General features: G+C 50.1%; 6 protein-coding genes across 6 annotated transcripts; 5 read left to right on the top strand and 1 right to left on the bottom strand.

Moving 5' to 3' along the window:
* The first annotated feature begins 2,205 nt into the window (after window positions 1-2,205).
* GGI43DRAFT_46201 (Metallo-dependent phosphatase-like protein) lies at window positions 2,206-3,918 on the top strand. The gene is made up of 4 exons (XM_083209861.1): window positions 2,206-2,260; window positions 2,378-2,603; window positions 2,682-2,742; window positions 2,818-3,918. The coding sequence occupies exons 2-4, from the start codon at window positions 2,472-2,474 to the stop codon at window positions 3,810-3,812; spliced, it is 1,188 nt and encodes a 395-aa protein (XP_083060457.1). The 5' UTR covers window positions 2,206-2,260; window positions 2,378-2,471; the 3' UTR covers window positions 3,813-3,918.
* A 5,842-nt stretch (window positions 3,919-9,760) lies between these two features.
* Window positions 9,761-10,876, bottom strand: GGI43DRAFT_45839 (uncharacterized protein). Its single transcript, XM_083209858.1, has one exon. The coding sequence runs from the start codon at window positions 10,626-10,628 to the stop codon at window positions 10,032-10,034; it is 597 nt and encodes a 198-aa protein (XP_083060456.1). The 5' UTR covers window positions 10,629-10,876; the 3' UTR covers window positions 9,761-10,031.
* Window positions 10,877-13,104: 2,228 nt separating this feature from the next.
* On the top strand, window positions 13,105-15,327 carry GGI43DRAFT_45843 (J domain-containing protein). Its single transcript, XM_083209859.1, has one exon. The coding sequence runs from the start codon at window positions 13,264-13,266 to the stop codon at window positions 15,121-15,123; it is 1,860 nt and encodes a 619-aa protein (XP_083060455.1). The 5' UTR covers window positions 13,105-13,263; the 3' UTR covers window positions 15,124-15,327.
* A 1,384-nt stretch (window positions 15,328-16,711) lies between these two features.
* GGI43DRAFT_405224 (glutathione S-transferase) lies at window positions 16,712-18,074 on the top strand. Its single transcript, XM_083206000.1, has 5 exons — window positions 16,712-16,964; window positions 17,060-17,284; window positions 17,363-17,420; window positions 17,514-17,681; window positions 17,746-18,074. The coding sequence occupies exons 1-5, from the start codon at window positions 16,869-16,871 to the stop codon at window positions 17,955-17,957; spliced, it is 759 nt and encodes a 252-aa protein (XP_083060454.1). The 5' UTR covers window positions 16,712-16,868; the 3' UTR covers window positions 17,958-18,074.
* A 660-nt stretch (window positions 18,075-18,734) lies between these two features.
* GGI43DRAFT_45775 (major facilitator superfamily-domain-containing protein) lies at window positions 18,735-21,070 on the top strand. Its single transcript, XM_083209857.1, has 5 exons — window positions 18,735-19,322; window positions 19,380-19,897; window positions 19,969-20,290; window positions 20,356-20,498; window positions 20,583-21,070. The coding sequence occupies exons 1-5, from the start codon at window positions 18,815-18,817 to the stop codon at window positions 20,766-20,768; spliced, it is 1,677 nt and encodes a 558-aa protein (XP_083060453.1). The 5' UTR covers window positions 18,735-18,814; the 3' UTR covers window positions 20,769-21,070.
* A 190-nt stretch (window positions 21,071-21,260) lies between these two features.
* On the top strand, window positions 21,261-22,271 carry GGI43DRAFT_383829 (fructose-1,6-bisphosphatase; the record flags this gene model as incomplete). The annotated part of the gene is made up of 1 exon (XM_083203445.1): window positions 21,261-22,271. One exon carries the CDS (start codon window positions 21,261-21,263, stop codon window positions 22,269-22,271), a length of 1,011 nt encoding a protein of 336 aa, XP_083060452.1.
* Window positions 22,272-22,316: the final 45 nt, after the last annotated feature.

Raw genomic sequence — 22,316 nt, 5'->3', positions numbered from 1 at the left:
CAAAAACCCCCACTCTGTTGTGTGTTCAAGGGAAGATGGAAGCACAGAGGAACATCAGAGCACGGGCTGCGCAGTTAGTAGCAATGCCTGGTGGCTACATGTAATGATGGCGGGGCTCGCATGTTGCTACAGAGGCGGTTTCCAGTGGGCACGGAGCGCTGTGAGGAAGACGACGGATCCCTGTCAGCGTGTATTTACAGTAGCATGCAGCGGTTCTCGTGGTGACGGCGCTTGTAATTGTGCACCTGATGGATGCAGTGCCGTAGCAGCCATTCCACTTCCTATTTGACTTTGCCGATATTAATTGGATGCGGTACCGGATATTGCAAGTCAACACCACCAAGGTCACATCGCCATGCTGCCAAATGCCATCACAGCCAAGCGCCATCACAGCCAAGCGCCATCACAGCCAAGCACCAACACATGACACTAATTGTAAAGTATAACAGAGTAAGTGTTTACGTGGATAAGGTGAGTGGGCTCTTCTCTCTGCCTGGGACAAAGCGCCCTGCTGTGGCTCCCGGCCTGCACTCCGTATTGCCCCAGACAACAAGGCATCATCCTTGCAAACTCTCACCCGCAACCGACCTGGGCCGTGGTACGGAGTACGTGCACGGGGACAGCCGCGAGGTATCGGATACAGACACTGAGGGAAAATTCTGTCTGGACTTATCGTACAAGTACAAGCATGGCCAGTAGCGAGCAGCTCAAAGACAGCTCATAAATGGGGCGAGAAGAAAGGGGCCATTGCCCATGTGCCCGTACAAGTGTTACAAGTGCTACTCTATGTGAGGCTATCATCCAGCTTCTATTTTAGGTCTCTCACGATGCCCTCAGATGTGTATGAAGAATATGAATTACTCATTTTGCCACGTATATGGCTAATGCGCTGCAAAGTAAGATTTGTGAGATATGAGGGGAAAGAAATCATGATATTGAATCGGTACCTACCTATCGGAGGAGCTGAATGACATAGAGAGCGCGCAACGGCTCCTACACAGTCGCCTCTAAATGCGTCATTGTGTCCTTCAGTCTGCCAGCGAAACAAGCAAAAATGAGGCAGTGATAGGCATAGGCAGTTACGCTAATAAATAGCGGTCTGTCTCTAAAAAATAAAAAAGAACGTGGAAAGCAATTGATGCAAGACACAAGCTGAATACATGCACGTCCGTGCAGCGTTAGTAAGCATCGGATGGCTACATGAATGCTCAACCACCGTCTATACAAGTCTGCCGTCGTCATCATGCAGTTGTTGGGCAATCCTATGTAATCTAATGCTGATGCATTGCAACTCTATCATCTACCGACCGCACGCGTCTAGCAAAGCGTGCAGCATTCACTATCAAAACAAATGTCAAATTACGTTATAACATCGCCTGCGTTCTCTCTGTGCTGCCGTCGAGCTCACCGAAATCCATGACTGCCTACGTCAGTGCATCAATTAGACGACCAATATTGTACGAGTGCAGGCTTGCGGCAGGGAGCCATAGTTCAGCTCAATGCCGGGGACAATGGTTCTGTCCAATTGCTCAGCCAGAAGTTTCTAGGACCAGTCAGCTATCAGAGCATTCAGTCCAGCCACGGTGGAGAAGATAGTTCAACAAACATCAAAGTCTACATGCAGCGGATGAGAAGCCGGCCAATGGATGCATATTCCAGCCCAAAAGGCAGTTGAAGCTGGCAAAGCTGAAAAATCGCGTGACAGCCGTGCAGAGGTGTGGCTGGCCTCGTTATCAAGGATGCCAATCCTAGCCTAAACGTATATGATTATATAGTACGAAGTTGCAAGGCATTTCAAAGGCTAATATCATACAGATCTAAACCAATCGCTGATAAATAAGCGGGAGTTTACAGAACGAGAAACAAAAGAGCAGAGAAGAATAGAGAAAGAAAACCAGCATGATGGAAGTATCTTGTTGGGGCTCATTACGAAGTCAAGATGCCTCTTCTAAAATGCATCTGTGGGAGCACAGCATGAGGTTTAATCTAACCTACATACACGAGAAATTACCAGCGGCCTACGGACGGTGGTACACGTGTATGATGACCTCATAGCCCAATTGCGTGCCTATATTTGGACAAGGCTGCGCGAATTGAGAGGTCAAAGGACTGGATCGTCAAATGGCATCTTTGCGGCGCAAAGCAAACAATGGCCAGACGTTGGGAGAACCGGTGTAGATGGAGTTACACATCAGCACCCCTGGCATTTCCTCGGCCAATCACGCGTCCCGGCCAGATGCTGTGGTACCCAAGGTAGCAGGTAAGTCCAAGTCAATAGCATCGAACGCTGCAAGTCGGCATCAGTGCCGATGCCTGTGAGGACGACGCATAATTTCCCACAGTCATGTATAAAACCGACTCACCACCTCTACTCTAGCTTGCCACTCTCTTCTTGGAAAAGCCGGCAGTGACTCACCTATCCTTTCTTACCTAGGCAGACACTGCGATAAACAGGGTCGAGATCAATCGCGATGGCAACCCCAAAGCTGCGGAAGACGAGAATCGTCTGCATCTCGGACACTCACAATTGCACCGTCAAGCTCCCACCCGGCGACATCTTGATTCATGCTGGGGATCTCACCAACAAGGGAAGCAAATCAGAGGTGAGTTGCTGCAGCGCCTTTGACGTCATATTTCTATGCAGCGCGGCAAGCTAACCTGTCGATTGTGACGACGTGAAGCTCTCTAGAGCAGTCAAATGGCTCGAAGAAGCTGACTTTGAGGCCAAGATTGTCGTAGCTGGTAAGTGTCTACCATCGGTTGGGAATTAGAATGACTAGATCTGTTTGCGCTGATGGTGAAGCCTGTATATTTCAGGAAACCACGATGTCACTTTGGACGAGGACTTCTACTTCCACCACGGCGATAGCTTCCACAACAAGATCAAGCAGGATCCGGCCGAATGTATCCAATTGCTGGCTTCATCACCGTCCATTACCTATCTGTGCCACGACTCGGCAACCATCCGTCTCAAGTCATCCACGGGGCCGCATACGGAATTTACCGTCTTTGGCTCACCATACTCTCCTCGCAGCGGACTTTGGGCTTTCTATTATGAAGCTCCGAAAAGCCTGGAAGACAACAGCACGGATCTCACCTCGCTGTGGGAACTCATCCCGCTTGAGACAGACATTGTAGTGACACACACGCCGCCACGTACACACTGCGATACGCCAGAGGGTCAGCGACCTGGCGGCTGCGAGGCCCTGCGACAGGCTCTCTGGAGAGTGAGACCCAAGCTAGCTGTCTGTGGTCACATTCATGACGGACGAGGGGCCGAGCGAGTGCTCTGGGACCTGAAGAGCAAGACCAAGCCCTACGCCGAGAGAGTCTCCATCGGTTGGGAGGATCCGGGTGCGGGTAACAACAAGATGAGCCTGGTTGATCTCACCGGCAAAACGAGCAAGATGCCAGCCCTCTCAAACGACGGGTCTCACCCAGGCCGGCCCAGCTATGAGGACGACCAACAAACAGCCAACACGACATCAGCGTCCGCGGAGACATTCTCGGATATCTCAGCTCAGCAGGGCTCTAGCGTTGCTGCCCAAGAGAAAAGCGGTCGCGACAGCTCCAGTGGCGACAACAGCATCAGCAATGAGCATACAGTGGGCTATGGCGGTGATCCGGAATCTGATGAGTGTGATTATGAAGCACTGGCGGGGAGGGCCGGCCGTAAGGAGACGTGTGTCGTGAACGCAGCCATCATGAAGGGCAGTTATCCTCATACCGACGGCAAGCTATTCAGCAAGCCCATTGTAGTGGACTTACTTTTACCTGTATGGCAAGAAAGCGACGACAATGACGAAGCTTGAAGAGTCAAGAACATAAAAGGGAAAATGGGAAAGACTCGGATCGAGAATCGTAAACGGACTTTTTTCGACCCAAATGACGGAAAAGGGACTAGAGCTGGAAAATCTTCAAGGCAAGGGATTAGGGTAATAGCTTGCATATATGCATTGTACGTACATGAGCCATTGATTTAACTTAATAGCTATAATAAGATCCTTTAAGCGTCGCTAAAAACATGTGTACGAGATACTTTCCATGGGAAGACTTTGATCTACTTGGTGGTACAACACCATACAAGCCATTCTACCAAGGTTGTATACCGAGAATGTTTAGAAAGAAGCCTCATGCCAGCGAAGAAACAGGCCATTTTCCAATAAAGCATACACACAGATGCCTGGATAAGCCTCACCAAACTATTAAAGCTCCCAAAGCCATGTATGCACTCGATAAGGATTCGGCCAGCGCATTCTTTCTTTCTTACTCGAAAAGGGCCGTAGCCCCAAAGACGCAGGGCCAGCGCATATGTCCCCCCTCCTCCAACTTTTTAGTTCGTTTATCTAGACCCCCCCTGCGTCAAGTACCTGTCGAGAGCAGTTGTGATGGTGCCCTATCACACGCATTGCATAAGAGACTAAATACTAAATACCCTAGACTGGAAGACAACAAAGAGAGAGGGAAAGATGGCTTTGGGGGGAGGTTGTCAAAAGTTGAGAGGGTGGGAATGTACGTGTTCAACGATTACAAGGGGTGAGCAAAAGCTGTGTCCGGCAGTCGTTAAACAGCCATATTATGAGTAGCCAATTGCAATTCAGATTTACAATTTCCTGGGGTAAAATAATAAAAGTCCCGTCAATCAAAAAAAGTCTCCTTGTTTCAGACACAGGTCTCCCCTCACTACACCCTACATACAAGTTTCCGATCATCGGAACAATATGCACTCCGTACAGTCGTATGCATTAGTACAGTAAGGCAATGAAGGATCGCGGGCTATGGGTTACTTTGGTCCCTTGCCTACTGTAATGGCCATGTCACGAACAAGGGATTGCGGAGTTGGGGACTGAAAAGCTAGGCTACAAGGCAGACATAGGAGCGCGATGTGATATGGAGGCTGGGGATGAGGTCTTTTGCGTGTCTGATTGGAAGAGACGCGGTGCGCTGTGGCGGCGCCTCTTTTGAAGGATTTCGTGTATATTCTGTTTAGTGCTACGCCTTGTTTTTTATGAAATGTTGAGGCTGGTCTCAGATGATCTGACTCTCGGAGATGGCTTTTACTTCAATGCTAGTTGTAGCTGTTTGCTAGAGAATCCTGCGATTCAATGGTGGAAGTATAGGGTAAGCATGTAAGATCGTGTAAGTACTCCGTAGGCTCCCATAATTTCAACGAATCAACATCCATCATTCTAGTATAAAAGGCAAAATAGCTCGCTTGAACGTGTCAATAGCCGCTAAAATCTTCAAAAAGACGTGTCACGTTTCGACGCCCCAGATACCCTCAAAAAGAACCTATAAGCGTGTCCCGCGTTCGCGCAGCAAAAGAAAAAAAGGTGCGTGTAGTAATGCGTGTTAGAAAAAAAAGAGGCGTGACGGCGGGTAGCAGTAGCGCAGTATCGTGATGTGTGTGTGTGGAGAATGCCCAGTTTCCTTTTGGGCAAATCTCGTGGTCATGTCTTTTTTGTGCTCACCGCCACGGCTCCCATTCGCGGGATCTCTCTTTTTTCTTCCCGCTTTGGAGATGATTCATTGGATGGGATGGGATGGGAATGCTGCCCTTCTAAAATGGTCCTGCTGCGTCTGTCTCCATTGGCTGGGAGCTGGGAGCAGGTTTTGGCGGGATGTTGGTTTGATAGCTTGCGGTTAGCAGCATTGTAGAGGGTAGCTTTCCTTCTTGTTCGGGCATTGCCTAATGGGACTGGTGATGTGAATTTTGGCCTATCAAGTTTGCCGAAATGAGAAAAATACTTGCCCTCCAGAGGGTTGATCTCTTGAGAGTCTAGAAGAATGAATGGATGTTGATGGTGGGTATGTAGGTACAGAATACTACGCTGCAAGGGCCGAGGTTTTACGGCACCGGTACGGTAACGGGTTATGCCCGCGTTTGGCGCGCCTAGATGCCGGTGGCAATCACATCGCATCGCATCGCATCGCGCTGCGCGAAGCCGTGTAGAGCAGAGCAGAGCAGAGCTTACACGGCTTGACGCTGCGCGTAACATACTGAACGCATATATGTACATTGTACACCTTACAAGATGGTGGAGAAAAAAAAATGGTGTGCTATAGTGGACTCCCCAAGAAGCCGGATCTGCGGAACAATCGGAGAAGAAATCAAGGAAAAAAAAAAGAAAGAAGCACAAGTAGAAGCTGAGCCACAGCGGCGCTATCACGAGCGCAAAAAATGGTGACCGTCATCGTTTGTGTAGCTGGCAATGTATGATTTGCTTTCCATCTGCTCGCCCTACGAGCCATGGGGGAAACGTGACTACAATTAGATGTCCCTGTCCCCCTGGTGGGATGTTAATCGCCGCCCGAGGGCCAAGATGATGCAGCAAAGTGCCGGAGCACACACACTCTCTTCTCACATAATGATTGTTAGTTTAGTTAGTCACGACGCGGAAAAGATGGGCGTGTGATGCGATCAACAAAATATCCCAGCCTCTCTAACGGAACCTTTTTTTTCCCTGGTCCTAACGGCAAAAGAAAGAAGAAGGAATCCTCCGTTTGGCGTAACATCATACAATCATACAATGCCCATACCGTCTTTACACTAGCTCAGTGATCAGACGATTCGACATCTCCGTATATCACTCTCTCTGCCGTTTTCCTTGTCTCAGATGTTTCTTTTAATGCGCCAATGACACGGCGGAAGCAAGCGCCCGGCAAACAAAAGATGTGCGCTTCGGCTTTTGACAAGACAAAAGTCACCAGATGGGGACCCAGAATCTTGCCGTCCATGTAAGTAACTCGTACTACAATCTAAGCCACGCCGGAAAAAGATACATTGGGTAGACAAAAAAGATATTCAGCTCCTCTTTTTTCTTCTTGATGCTTCATCTTTTTTTTTTTCTATATCATCCACTGTGGCAAAAGCCGGCTCTTGTTCCCCACGTGGCCAGTCACAGGACTCTGCGCTTTTCATTAGCCCAAAAGTCAGATGGCGGTGCCGCGCATTATCGGGCTGTGATGATGTGACGGTGCTTCGTTTTGGTTAGGTATCTGGTTAATGGCTCATAGAGCTAGCTAGGTAGCTACAATAGCTACCCTGATTTTTGTCCAATGTTGCATGCTCTACGGAGTAAAAATATATTAAATTCTACTGCAGCAAAACATGTATGATGATGGTGACGCCGACCATCTTCGCTGAATACGAGAGGGACGTATTTTTGACGTTTTATCCTGCTTGATTTTACAGGTAAACAGGAATCCCTTGTGTATGGCGGGGGATCAACTGACAGCTTCTCCCCCTCCTCTACCACCAAAGCCACAGCCTGGTTGGGAGCTGATAGCTACGGCGGCAACCAGAGAGCTCCCCCAAGCTACCCTTGCACAAGCAAGCTCAAAGATCATCGCCAACATCGATTGAGTCTAGTCTCCGTGACTCAAACACGAAATCAATCGTTAGTAGCTCAGCGATATCTAAACTAGCTTATCAATGGAGGCATTAATCTAGTTAGGCACTCAACATCTCGCATTGAAGGAAAAAAAAAAAAATCTAAAAAAAAATCGAATCCTCACATGAGCTTAGAGATGCCCCGCGGTCCCAGCTATCTCTTTGCCGCGATAGCAGCAACGTTAAAAAAAGACGGAGAGCATAGAAAAGCTACATGGAGCGTAGCACAAGAAAAGCCCTCATCACAAGTACCACCATGCTTTAGCTTCTGTGATGGATTGATTTTAGTGCGAGTGACGGGCTAAGAGACGGCCGCCAGCGGATCATCCGCTTATATGTATAGAACACTACTAGCATAGCAATCTATCGTCATCGTTCTGCGAGATGGGGCATTTCTGGACCCTCGATTTTTTCTTTCTTTTTGCGCTGTTATGCATATTGCTGCTGGGGAAATCCCACAGGTTTAGTCTAGAATTCTTATGGAGTCTTGATCGGATTTTCTTCATTGTGTGCTTTGTAGATGCTGAAAGTGGCGCTATATGCTTATATGCTTGTCAGTCAGAATATCCGTACAAGCTGTTGCTTTTCTTCCTCTGTCAAAGCCACGTCCAGCCACCATGTGGAAACGCCCCGCTCGCACCGTACCGTTACCCGCTGCCGTTTTGCTCTGTTCATACTGTAACAAAAAGCCTCCAACACGGTTCTGACAAGTTCATAGTTCTCATCACCCCAGCGCCTGGTCGAGGTCACGCTCAGCTCTCTTGTCTTTTTGCGTCGCTGATGTTGCCCGCATCTGCTTACAAGCTACCCGCCAACGGTCCATGTTTGGATCCTGACGGGGCTCCGTAGTTCATCCTTCTGCGCCTTGGAGGACCTGATAGTTTGTGATTGCTATGCGCATTGGTCTTAGTAGCGGCGATACGGGAGTAGTATCATCCTGCTTATACCTACCTATGTATACCTGTAGTACGGATAGTGGCAGCAAGAGCCCCTCCTCTCTCACCCCGCTGACTTACAGCTCAGCTCAATATTTGGCTGCTCTATACTGTGCTAACACACTAGCAGTAGACTCGACGGGAAGCTTATTGTGGAGGAGTGACGGAATACTACCTCCTCTTAGTGTTCTTTCTCTTTAGCTCAAGTGGCTCGACTCGTGTCAGGCCAAGCCGTCCAGTCAGGAGAGCGTGGCTTGGCTGCCCGTCCACCACGCGGGTTTCACTGGGGCCGCACGTCGTCACCTGGTTGGGCCAGTGGACGTTGCGTCGAATGGAATGTCTTGGAAGCTCGGAGCTGGATTGGAGGAGGGGTCTCTGACAGGCCCCGGGGCCCTGTCCAATCATGAGGCAAGAGGTGCGGAAGCCCGCCCAAGGCCTTATGGCTGCTCAGGTAGGTCCTTTCTTTCTGCCATAGCCTCGCTGGCCCGCCTGAGGCGACGACACGACACCTGTTCCTGGATCTAGCGGTGGTTGGAGGCACGTTGCCTGCGTAGATTCCCCCTTTTCTGCCAACCAAAGCCATAGGGCCTCCATCCTTCTCGACTAACTGCTCCACGCTGGCACTTCCCACGTCGAATGGCGAGATGGATCGAATTCAAATGGGTGTGGGAGGCCCATGGAGGCCCATATGTATTGGCTACGAAGAGAGGGGCGAGGCGCGTCTATCTTTGTGATAGGCCATGGGGTTTGATAGTGGAAAAAGAGAGAATAAAGCCCCAGATGGTGTCATGCAGCAACGCTTGTTGGTTTCTGGCTGCAGCGAATTGCAACCCGCGGCCACATGCAAGTCGTAGGCCAGAAAGTGCAACCAAGCTCTCCGTCGGCGATATGCGATATCAATATGCGATGCGATATGCATATGGCTGGATACCCCTGGGGCGGCACAGGTATCAATACCTTGTAGCGGCTGCTGTCATGGCGGGGCAGAACCTGTAAATGCAAGTAGATGTACCGGACCACCAGTGCTTGAGCTCGAGATACCTGTATACCCCGTGGAGGCTCGTGATGCGGGCAACATTGCTCTGCTGCGTCGCACATACAGGTCCATGTATGGAGTACATGCGTCCTCACATGCCTCTGAAGCAAGGAGCTTACGAGCATGTAAGGATCAGGTATGTGCTCCGTGTTCGTACAGTGGCCTCTGCTCCGTATATCGGTAATCCTGCAGCTTCTCTGCTCTCTCTGGGTCCAACATACAGACAGCGCTCTGCCGTCTCGTATGTACAAGCATGGGCCATGCTAGGTCTCCTCCAGAGCGGGGGAGATGCAAAGAGCGAGACTCGTTGCGGGTCAGTCTGTTGAAATCGGTAGATGGTCGCTCTAGGCGACCGGAGGGGCCAAGTTCATTGTTTGCGTTTCGCCTTTCTTCAGTCTGTTTTGCTTTACTTGCTATGCCCCTCTATGGCCCCCTCGATGGCCTCTCCCCGCAGTCGGGACTGCTCGCTCGCTCCTTTGGCGTGCTTGTTCCTGTAGGACCCCGGTCTACCGCGGCCGGCAGCACGGATGCATCTTGGAGACTGTGCCTCGCATATGTATAAGCTGCCTTCTGGCGAAAGCCGCCTACCCAAGAGAGGCAAAGGAGTGAACTTGGAGTCTTTGAGAGGGCGTCGAGCTGCCATGCCATTGGCGAGGGCAGACGCAGGTCAAGGAGGTTCGGGGCATCCGGGGAGGGAGACGCTCATGGGATGTGATTGCTGGCCAGCGAATGACGTTGAGCCAAAGCAAGGGCAGGCAACCGAGTGGCAGAGGGTGCTACGAGCGATGGAGTCGAGCCTTTCAGGTGACTGGAGGCGACAGGCTCTCAGAGCTGCTGATGTTCGCCTGGGCTTATGGACAGCTTGTGCCGCGTCCAATGCAATATCGACGCAAGACACTGGAGTACCTGGAGCTACTTGTTGCTTGGAGCTATTGCCAGCAGCTGTGCCGTCGCTGAAGCTCTTGCCTTGATGCGGGAGCAACCACCACGAGGCGCGGATTAGATCGTGATTGCCCATCATTCCATTCCACATCAGGAACTGTGCTTGCGTATCTCTGATGCGCCATTCAGTCGACACATGCTCTGTAAAACGTATAATAACCCTCCAGGCCAGGCTCGCCAGAGATTGCGGGCTTGCCCAGCCAACTTCGCGGCCTGCACGCAGGAAGCGGGCAGCAGTTACATGACAATAATACACCTTGTTCTCTTTTTGGAATACAGTATAGCAGCACCACCTCGCATCGCGTGCAGCTTGCCGTTGCATCTCGTCCTTGTATCAATCTCCACAATCTTACTTTGCTCCATCTGCTGCTTCTATCTTTGTTCTTTGGCTGCCTCTCGCTATTCCTAATCAATTGGTTTCTTTCTAGCCCTTCTTCTACCGACGACTGCTTGTGGGGTCGTTCCGGGATCCAAGCTCCGCTGACAGGGACGAGAAGTCGTCACTACGCCCAATAGCAGCTTGTCACAGGTCCCAAGCTCTACACTGCAAAGTACCATTTTACCACTGTACACTCTCTTCTGCTTTCTGAATACGACTCACTATTATACAATACGCATACTACAGCACTCCTTGCACCTACAAGCCATCGCTAGCTCCCTCATTGCGGCCTCGACCTACACCGCCTGTGGCTCTCGTCACCGGGACAGTCTCCAGAGATCGACTGCCTGATACAGCGAATCCCATCCGTTTTTACATGTACAATTACGCTATTTCCTTGATTTTCGCATCTCATTAGCACTATTCGATATTTTCCGTTTATTCTGCTGCCTTGGCAGTAATTGATCGACCGTTCTGGCGCTTGAGATCCATCTCCGCACTTAACACGCGGCTCCTATAAGCGCCTGAATCCGAGGAGCAGGCCTCGCCACTCCAGCACACGCTACAGCACATCTGCCTTGCACCAGCCACGCTGGAATCGTTGAGGAATACCCAATTAATTCCACCAGCCCTGTCCGGCCTCTCGCTGCTCAGCAATTGACTCATCTTGGCTGTATGCGTGTTGTTATATCTAGGGAGCGAAGGGGAACAAGTCATTGATTGCTCAATTGTCGGTCGTCATCGGCATCGTCATCGGATTCTTGCTCATCTATTAAAGCGAAACATCCATCCTGCCGCTGCTACTCGGACAGTACCAGACGTCAGCCGATACCTGCGCACCTGCGACCTGGTACCCCTCGCGTCCTTTTCTCTCACCCAGTTCCTCCCCCTGGTTTTAAAGCAGCCTGTAACGCCGAGTGCGTGCTGCTTACAGGTACATAGAGCGCTCTACTATAATACGACCTTCTGCGTACCTGTCCTGTGTGAGCTGCATAAGAAAGCCCTGGAGTCATCACCTAATCTTTGTCTGATTACATGTACATATGTGCACTCATTCGGTAGTTGCTGTTTTGGGATCAATTACCTATAAACACAAGGAGAGAGGCAAAGAGACTCATCGACAAATAGCATATACGCTCACTTAAGCGCACTCGCTCACTCTCACTTGTTTACTTACTCACACGCTCGTCACTCATTCGCTCACTCACCCACTGCTTGCTCATACTACCTGCTTGCTCATCCGTGTGCTCTGCGCTGCCCTGCTTTGGGTTTGTCACGCGCTCGCAGCGCTGTCCTCCCAGTCTGGCTGGCTGACGCATTCACTGTCCCCCTTCCGATTCGCTCCAGGTCCAGCGCCGGGCCCTAACCAATCCCACCGCCTCCATATTCTTCTGTCGCCTTCTCCGAACCGAGGACGCCGGCAACGCTGCGAGAGCGAGAAAAAGGCGCGTGGACGAAGACGGGCGAAGACGGGCGCCGAGATTGCTGAATACCGACAACTCCTGTTGCCAATCCCGCTGTCATCGCTTAGCTAAACACCGCCATCGCAATTGTTGTCGTCAACGTCAAACCTCAGCCACGTTTTGTCGCTATCCCAGGAGAGCCTTTTAACCCGCCACGCCTCCCGCCACCAGCCCAGGCCAGCCCAGAGCACTAAACCACCCCCTCGTCGTCGACAGACACAACCACTCGACCGACGACTGCCAAATCTCACCATCCGCAGCCCACCCGCTCAACTCACCCGCGACTCGACTCCCCACCACCCTCTACGAGGTACTTGAGCGTTCGCTGCGCTACGACTTTAGCAGCGACGGATCCTGCCTAGGCCGCTTGACTCGACTGCTGGCGCCCCTCCTTTGCTGCGCTCCGCTATTAGTGCCTGTCCTGTGCCTTGTCCCTGTTGAAGCGCCCAGCGCCTCTAGCACGTCTAGCACCCTCTAGCCCTGGCCCATTTCTGCCGAATCACCTCGTGCAGCCGCCGTCCGGGCCCGTGACCTCACGACCTCAGGTACAAGGTACAAGGTACCAGCGATCCCTCTCCCCCCAAACAGCCAAAAGGGGACGGCGAGCCTCCATCTTGATTCTCCCGCAAGCCTTGTGTGCTTCGTTGCATCTGTCCAGCCCGTCTCTTTTTTTTTTGCCTCTGGCTCTGCCCTGTCGCCGGTTGTCTGATTTTCCTTCCCTTTGCTTCTGACTTTTTCTGCGTCTTGCTCGGAAGGCTGTCATTCCTTTTTCAGCTAAATCAGCGGCGGCTGGCATTCCATTGCGGGCAGCTGGGCTTTTGTTATTCGCCTCCCACCTACAACTTTTGCTACTCGTACTTATTAGTACAGCTTTTACTACTACTCATAAATTGCCCCCCTCATCCTCAGGCCATCTCTGACCGCAGTGCCCCTTTTTTTCTTGTCTGCGCGCTCTTGGTCCAAGAGAACAATTCAAGATTTTGTCGCAGCTTCTCAATCACCGTCGCTGTGGACTCGATGCAAGCTGCCCCCAGGACGCTTCCATAGCTTAGACTTTTGACACAGCCTCATACTGCCGCAAGGCACTCCAATCATCCCCTTTAGCACCACCCACCATGAGCTCCTCCTCCCTCCCGGATCATTACAAGGTTCTCGGTGTTGCCAAGGATGCTCAGGAAAAGGACATTCGCACGGCTTATCGCAAGCTTGTCTTGAAGTGTCATCCCGACAAGGTGCAGGATCCGACACTGAAGGCACAGAAACAGGAAGAATTCCAAAAGGTCCAGCAGGCTTATGAGCTGTTGACCGACGAAGATGAGCGGAGAAAATACGACGACCAGGTCAGATTGGCCGATTTGAGAGAGCAGTTGCGCAAGACTGCCGTTTCAACCCCGCCGCGATCAGCCTCCAAGACCAGATTTAGCACTTTTGAAGTTCGAACTGCCGACCCGCATCGCGCCTCATCCTACAAGACGTCCCCTGGCGTCCCCCCTTCAGCCTCAAAATCATATGCGCAATCGCGATCCTATGAAGATGATCTGCCCTACAGCCATCGAGTATACCAGACCAGCTCTTCGCGCACAAGGAGAGGGGACACTACCTACGTGGACAGCCGCTCAAAGCGGGATAGCGAGAGAGAACGGGAACGTGAGCGAGAAAGAGAAAGAGAAAGGGAAAGGGAAAGAGAAAGAGAAAGAGAACGTGAGCGTGAACGTGAGCGAGAACGAGAACGAGAACGCGAACGTGAGCGCGACAAGGACAGCAAAGAGCGCGAGCGCAGAAAGAAGGCCGAAAAGGAAGAGGCCGTTCGCCGCGCTGCTGAGAGGGATGCCAAAGACGCTCGCCGAGAAAAGAAGACCAAGGAGAAGAAGGACGACAAGAAGAAACACGCAAAGTCGGCCACTGTCTACGATGAGAGCGACGATACCATTTCTCCCATCCCTAAATCTGACAAGAAGAAGTCGAGCAAAAAGTACGATGACAAGCAGCGAGACAGAGATCGCTCATCTCACCGTGATGCTATTCCTATCGTGTCTCCTCCCCTTGTTGCATCTTACCCTGACTACGCTACAAGCAAGTATGAGCCTGTGCGAGCCGCGCCAGTCGCTCCAGAGCAATCCTCTTCCTGGGAAGATACCCACGCAAAGTTGCAAGATGCTGCCTCTTACATCAATATGACTCGGGCTAAGGAGGGCAATCTGGGTGGTCTTAAGCGATCCATGACTTACAGCCACCACATGAACCAGCCTCCCGCTGTCCCAACTCCCCCACCTGCTCCCAACCAAACGTCTGCTTTCCCCATCCCTGAGGAAGATGATGCTCGTCGTTCATCGGCGGCGGCGCGACCTCGCCGTGGCTCGACGGAAAGCAACCGTGCCAAGTATAGAAAGTCATCGCGAGAACCCGTCGCTGACTCTGCCCCCATGGGCTCCCCACGCCATGCATCACATCCGACAATGTCTGGCTCCCCCCCTCATTTGTCGAGGACAAACACCATGCCGGCTGACCCAAACAGCTATGCGAGAGCTGTGCCCATTACTCGCTCCAAAACTTACAACTATGGAGAAGGATTCGAAGCTCGCGGACGGAATCGTTCGCGCTATACCGCGCAAATCAATGAGGAAGACGATTCGGATGACTACCACCACGCAAGAGATCGCAGAAATCGTACCGGCAGGAGAGATCAATCCATGGATCAAGGTTATACAGAAACCTCCCGATACGCTGGATACGAGGGCAGCCGACAGCCGTCGTATAGCCGTCGCGCAGAGCCAGAGCAGGATCGATATGCCTATTACTCTGGCCACAGTGACAGCCGACCTTCCATGCCAACCCGTGAAAGCGGCTACTCTACCTCGGCCGGATCTGCCCATTTTGCCAAGGTCAAGACCAACAAGAACTACTCATACGAGGATGCGCATTACACCAACTATCAACCCCCCAAGTCGCGCGAAGAATACTCGACGTACGCTTGACGGCGCCTGGCTTCCATTATTATATTCCATTTCATATTCTTTATATTGTGTCTCCCTATTTACGACCTGACCTGGGCCTTAACTCAGCGATATTTCACTGAAAATAAAAATCCTCCACAGGAGCCTTGGTACTCCTTTGAGTCTCATTAACAGAACTGTTTACATATGCTGTCTTTTTTATCTCTCTTTTTTTTATCGCTCGACATTTCTTTCGCTTCTTTCCTTTTTCCGATTGAGTCTTGGTTTGCCTACACGACGAGATGAGATGATCTATTTTACGATTAAACCACAATTATGAGGACTGCACTGGTGTTGCGTCCACGATACGGGATGATGGCTTTCCCCCAACCTTTTCTTATTATTTCCGAGCGTGTATATTGGACGGTGGCAATTTTATTCCCTCTTTCTTATATTGCTGAGATTGCTTGTTCGAGGATACTGAAAGTGAAGGCTTCACTCATTGTACCTTGGCTTGAGGAGGGGGATTTGTTTGTTTTTGCATGCGCACATGATACAGGGGCCCAGTCCTTTGAAATGTGCCACCTGGCGTTTTTGTTTTTTTCTGGAGGAACTACATCAGTATGACAAGCCCAAGGATACCATTCGCTCTTTTTTTCTTCTTCTTTAGAACATGGGCATGAATTTGTTGGACGACAGAGATTGAACAGAACAACGGCTGAAAGATGGAAACTACCAAGCATTTACATGTTTATTTATTGGATAGAGCCGTGGTATGACAGCGCGCGCCGGAACGCGAGATGACTTTGATGAACTATTTATTTTACTTTTTGGACGGATGTTGCTTTACGTCATTTTCCCTGATCAAGGATTTGTTTTTTTCTTTCCCTTTCTTTCCTACTTTCCTTTTCTCCTTCGCATTGGAAACTTATTTGAGATAAAGACAAATCTGTAGCTAGCTATCTGCGACTATAAGGCAGGACTTGAATATGAATATGAACATAAGAATGGAAGCCGAACACTATTTTTCCTTATATTTTTTTTGACCAATGTGACGGTGAAAAGAACCATTTCAGTGAATTAGAATAAATGTTGCAACCTATGAGTTAAGAAAGCCTGGTTGGTTGGACGGGTCGGGTTATGAAGCTGAATTCGCTCTGTTCTTTGGCGTGGAGCTAAGGGAATACTTATCGCAGTTTTACTGTGCCACCCAAGAGTCGAATGAGCTTATGAGCGAGAAGGCTCATGTTTCATAGATTTTGGCTCATGTTTTTGCTGTGCCCTGTTTTTGAGTTTGCTTTGGCGGCGATTGATTGGAAACCGGATTAGTTTATTCTCTCATACAATTAACTGATTCCTTCAATCCTATCCAATCTCTACCTGGCACGAAATATTATTAATGCCCATAACGCAAAATAAGCATTATTAACAGCTTGCTTATATGTAGACGGAATTATCCTAACTACGTATTACTCACTCAACAACCGTCAGCATTGCTTCTTAAGCAACGTTCCAGACTTGTTCCTTGTCTTTTTTCTCAACTTCTCCGCAGTACATTTCTTTTTTACCAACAAGAGCTTCAAAATGCGGGCATATCGCTGCTTGGCCCATAATCTCCGCTTTGTCAAAGTGGGGAAGCTCGCATTTCGCAATAGTTAGGATTTCTAAGCAGCTCAACGTGTTTGATCGTATTGACGTATTTACCTAGGTATATATATAGATCGGTGCGGTACTAAGCAACTGCAGCTCGTAAATCGCAATTAAGACTACAACAATTATTCTCCAAGATGGGTATCCCAACTGATATTACGCTCTACACGGCTGGCACGCCCAATGGCATCAAGGTTTCCATCCTGCTGGAGGAGCTGGGCCTAGAGTACAAGGTGAGTATCTTCAAAAGTCGCAATACGCGTATAATTGACAACTCTGCATTCTGTTTAAAACTGACAACTTATCTTTTTCCCTCTTTTTATTATAGGTCCATCCAATTTCTATGAGCAAAAATGAGCAAAAGGAGTCTTGGTTCCTGGAGATCAACCCCAATGGTCGCATTCCCGCCATCACGGACAAGTGGACTGACGGATCTGACATTCGCGTCTTTGAGAGCGGCTCCATCTTGCAGTATCTCGTGGACCGCTATGACAAGGACAACAAGGTTTCGTATCCCAGGGACTCCAAGGAGACGGTGGAGGTGAACAGCTGGGTGAGGCGAATTGCCCCTCCCCCGCTTTACTGGTAGAAAGCTATTATTGTGGTTGATAAATAACTGACTGCATATTAGCTTCACTTCCAGATGGGTGGTTTGGGCCCCATGCAGGGACAGGCCAACCATTTCAACAGTACGTTTTCCTTCCGTTTTTATTCTTTCTCTTCTCTCAAATGACCCCTCCTTGAGAGAGAGAAACATATTCAATACTGAACGTACATGATAGGATATGCGCCTGAGAAGATCCAGTACGGCATCAACCGCTACGTCAACGAGACTCGCCGCCTCTACTCCGTCCTGGAATCACAGCTCGCAAAGTCCACTTCGGGCTTCCTCGTCGGCGACCGCGTCACCATCGCCGACATTGCCTCTTGGGGATGGGTTGCCTCTCACGGTAAGATTTTGTTTTCCTTAATTACTTTCCTTTTTAAAAGCGCCAAACTAATATTCTTCTTCAGCCTATGCCGGCGTCTCGCTGGACGAGTTCCCACACCTCGACAAGTGGCTGCACTCGCTCCTTCAGCGGCCAGGCTTTGAAAAGGGCCGCAATGTGCCTGACAAGCACAAGGCGTTTGAGATGGCGAAGCTGACGTCTGAGGAGATGGATAAGTTGGCGGAGGCGGGGAAGGCGTGGATTCAGAAGGGCATGCAGGATGATGCGAAGAAATGAAAGAGAGAGAGTGAGAGCGTGTGTGTGTGTGGCATTTGTGTGACACTGAGAATGTGTCATTAGTGGCCATGAATATACCACTAATATGAGAAATGAATTGATTTTTTTTATATTCAATAAGAGGTATAAGTCGTTGAGTGAGTAATGGTGATACTACGTCCTGCAGTCAGACATGTGGGACAATCCGCTTCTTTGCTCTACAAACTTGCCGTGAAATTGTATATGATTCAGTCTTAAGTGTGACTAATTGCTGCATCATCCAGATCGACATACTAATTGCGTGCTCAGCAGCAGCATAGTCTCCGTCCTGAATGAATCAGCGCGTAAGACGACATCCGAACCAGCGGCCCATCGGCTCTCACTACCACCATCTTACTCACTCGCCGGGTCTCCCCCAACCAAAGAAAATCGCCCCCTCTCCCCACCCCATTAGTTATATTCTCAGCAAATTCATGTAGCAAATCGGCTATTCTAGCCAATAGTTTGTTTAGAATTGTTATGGTAATGATGAAATCGCAAAACCCCCCTGCATCGAAGCAAGGGTCGTATTTTTCCTTTTTGCAGTTTGGCTCATCACGAAAGACACACAAGGCGATGGTGCAATTCCCGCTTTTGGTGTGGGTGAGTGGGTTTGCAGAGGCGGCAGGGCAGATCCTTGGCGCGCGATTTGGGGACGGGAAAAAAAAAGGCTTTTGAACCGACTTACATGAAGTGGGTTTGCGCAATTGCTGGATGAAATTGTTCAGATCTATCTCGTTGCTAGAAAAGCTGCTCTCTCGCACTCTCTCTAGCTCAGGCAATCCGTAACTCAACTTCAAGTTCCATTTTACTCTTGGAAGCAGTAGTTTCACATCGCCATGGCCTCAACAACACCATTTATCCCGCCGCCCATATCGACGCCAGCCATAAATCTACCAGAGTCCTCCTCACTCGATGTCGAGCGCCAATCTCCCCCAATCTCCCGAGAAGACACGCCTCTCCTCACCACCCCAGACGACAGCGATGCCTCCGATTCCTGGTCCCCTCCCCTGGGCTTCATCCCCATCCAGCTCGCCATCATGACAAACGTCTTCCTCTATGGCTTCGACGGCACAATCACCGCGGCCACATACGCCGTCATCAGCTCCGAGTTCGACGCCGCCAACAGCGCCTCCTGGCTGACCACGTCGTATCTCGTCACCGCAACGGCGTTTCAACCGCTCTACGGCCGAGTGTCTGACATCTTTGGCCGGCGGGCGTGCTTCTTCGTGTCGACGGTGGTCTTCGCGCTGGGATGTCTTGGCTGTGGCGTGGCGAGCACCATCTTTACATTGAATTGCATGAGGGCCATTACCGGAATTGGAGGAGCAGGACTGATGACAATGGGTATGTTTGACTGTATAACTGTCTTCTTGTTACTATTATGCTGACTTCATGTCTTAGCTACCATTATCAACTCAGACATGATACCCTTTCGCAAGCGCGGAATGTATCAAGCCATGCAAAACGGCGTCGTTGGCTTCGGAGCCATCTGCGGAGCCTCCTTTGGCGGCACCATTGCCGACTACATCGGCTGGCGCTGGTGCTTCCTCCTGCAGGTGCCTTTTTCAGTCTTTGCCTTTATCGCCGGGTATTACGTGCTCAAGAACCAGCATCAGGGAATGGCAAGTGAAGGCGGATTCGCGGCTCTGTGGAAGAGAGTAGACTTCTCGGGCGCCTTGTTACTGGTCACTGCTGTCTCGACACAGCTGCTTGGCTTGAGCCTCGGCGGGAATGAGTTGCCCTGGAGCAGTCCTTGGGTTATCGGAGCTCTGGCGATTAGTGTAGTGCTGTTTGCCGCCTTTATTCGTGTTGAGGGAAGAACGACCGCCATGCCAATCATACCTTTGAGAATGCTCCAAGGAACAATGCCGATTGCAACGCAAGTCGCCAACCTTTGCGCTGGCATGTCCATGTATGGGGTTCGTTCAATCCTCCCATAAAGTATTGGTTATGAAAGTTGTACATTTTTAACTAACAGGTTGCTGAACAGTATCTCTTCATGCTTCCACTCTTCTTCCAGGCTATCCTTCAGGATTCGGCTACCAAAGCAGGCATTCGTCTGTCTCTGCCTTCGTTGGCCATGCCTCTGGGGGGTCTAATCTCAGGCACAGTCATGTCTCGCTGGGGAAAATTGATCCCACTTATGCGAACGGGGCTCATACTCATGACGGTTGGCCAAACTATGGTCTCGTCGTGGGCTTTTGAAGATGCATCATGGAAGTATGTCTGGTATATATTCCCCTCTCACCTAGGAACAGGAATGGTATATCCGGCTATTTTGTTTATATCGATTGCATCCCATGCTCATTCAGGTATGTTTCCATACATATGCTTTGGCAAATTACATTTGATAGTTAACCTTAACATTCGTTTGCAGATCACGCTGTATCCGCCTCAACTACTTATCTCGTTCGATCCCTCGGAACCGTCTGGGGAGTATCCGTCACGTCGGCCATTGTTCAAAACACGCTCAGCGTCCGCTTACCACAGGTCTTGAGCGAGGTACCAGATAAATGGAGAGTACGACCCTTTTCTTTGTCATTATAACATCTTTCTAAGTGGTGAGGTAAATGACAACTGACGCAGCATCTTCTTTTTGTTTAGATTATTGATGAGATTCGACACTCTGTGGAAGCCTTGCGCACGCTTCCGCCTGATATCCAGCTGAGCGCTCGATTAGTATACTATGATGGACTGAGGCTTGCTTTCATAGCAACTACTTTGGTGGCTGCTATTGGAGTGGCTGCCGCATTTATCGCGAACCCGGCCAACTTGCGAAAGACACATTGATAAGCAAGGTCTCAGAACCGACGATATAGATCGGACATGTGCGACATTATGAGATCCGTCTTGCCATAGGATGCCATATTATGTAGAGTGTAGTTGAAGTAATACGGCATTGTGATAGTTTTAGGTACTTTATATGTCGTCAATTATGTGCTTTCACATTCTATGAATCTCAAAAGTTAGGCCTGCTAGGTTAATTCATGAGAAATTAAGTAGCAGCATTGTGAGGGATTCTAAGCGCTGATAAAGAGCCGCGCGGCAAATTATATACTATTTGGTTTTGACTGTTTCTAATTATTCTGCTGGAATGATGTTTAAAGAATTAAGAGCGAGTTGAAACTTTAAAAGTCGATCATCCACGCTTTGAACCGCTAGGCCGCCACTATCTCCACCGAAACACCAAAAACCCGCATCTCCAGAATCTCACCTCTCAAACATAAAAAGTTCACTTGACACTTTCTTACTTCAAACAGCACCAAAAAAAGAATTCTCATCATGTCTTCACAACCGCCTCTTCCTCTTCCTCCATGGCTCCCCCCTCAGCTCTCTAAATCACCATCTCCAACCCTCCACGCACTGAGCACGTCTCTCCTCCCGCACCTCCTCACCGCAATCTCTCAAATCGGCGCCTCGCTGCGTACCTCGCATCACGTGGCACTTGCCGGATCAGCCAACGTATTTGGAGATGACCAACTCAATGTTGACGTCTCATCAGAGAATGCAGTTCGCGCAGCTTTGGCGAAATGCCCGCTTGTGGTGACGGCCAGCAGTGAGGAAGACCCGGAAGAGAAGAAGGTCCATCAGGGAGAAGCAGAATCTGCCGATGCTGCTTCTTCAGATGAGAGATTCTCAGTCGCATTTGATCCTCTTGACGGAAGCTCCATTATTGGCGCAAACTGGTCTGTGGGCACAATCTTGGGAATCTGGAAGGGCGAAACCGCGCTTGGCAAGAGCCCCAAAGAACAGATCTGCTCCATTCTAGGAGTTTACGGGCCGCGAACAACTGCCATTGTGGCTATACGAGAGAACCCGGAAGATGATGGCCTCTGCTTTGAGCTTGGACTGGGCGACAGCCCCTATGACATTGAGCTCGTCCGACCAGACGTCAAGCTCTCTTCACCGCCCTACAAGACGCGATACTTTGCCCCCGCCAACCTACGCTCTGCTGCAGAGTCTCCTGCCTACGCTGAACTCATTTCGTCTTTCATCAAAGAAAAGTACACACTGCGGTATAGCGGAGGGCTTGTTCCGGACCTGGGACACATCCTTACCAAAGGCCACGGCGTGTACATTTCTCCCGTGACGCAGGCGAGCAAGGCGAAGCTGAGGAAGCTGTACGAATTGTTTCCTGTGGGATTGGTGGTGGAATGTGCTGGAGGAAAGGCTGTGGATGAAAATGGGCAGGATGTGTTGGAGAAGGGGGTGGAAGGTTGTGATGAGAGGGGAGGAATCATTTTTGGAAACACAGATGAGGTTGAAGAAGTAGTGAAGGTGCTATTCACATGATGGGTATGGACACGGTAGATGAACACTCTCGCGAGTTTAAATCAG

The sequence above is a fragment of the Trichoderma evansii genome (assembly GCF_050947405.1).
Source record: "Trichoderma evansii strain SZMC 28006 chromosome Unknown GGI43scaffold_10, whole genome shotgun sequence".
NCBI classification, from domain to species: domain Eukaryota; kingdom Fungi; phylum Ascomycota; class Sordariomycetes; order Hypocreales; family Hypocreaceae; genus Trichoderma; species Trichoderma evansii.
This window is presented reverse-complemented; position numbering and strand designations above follow the sequence as displayed.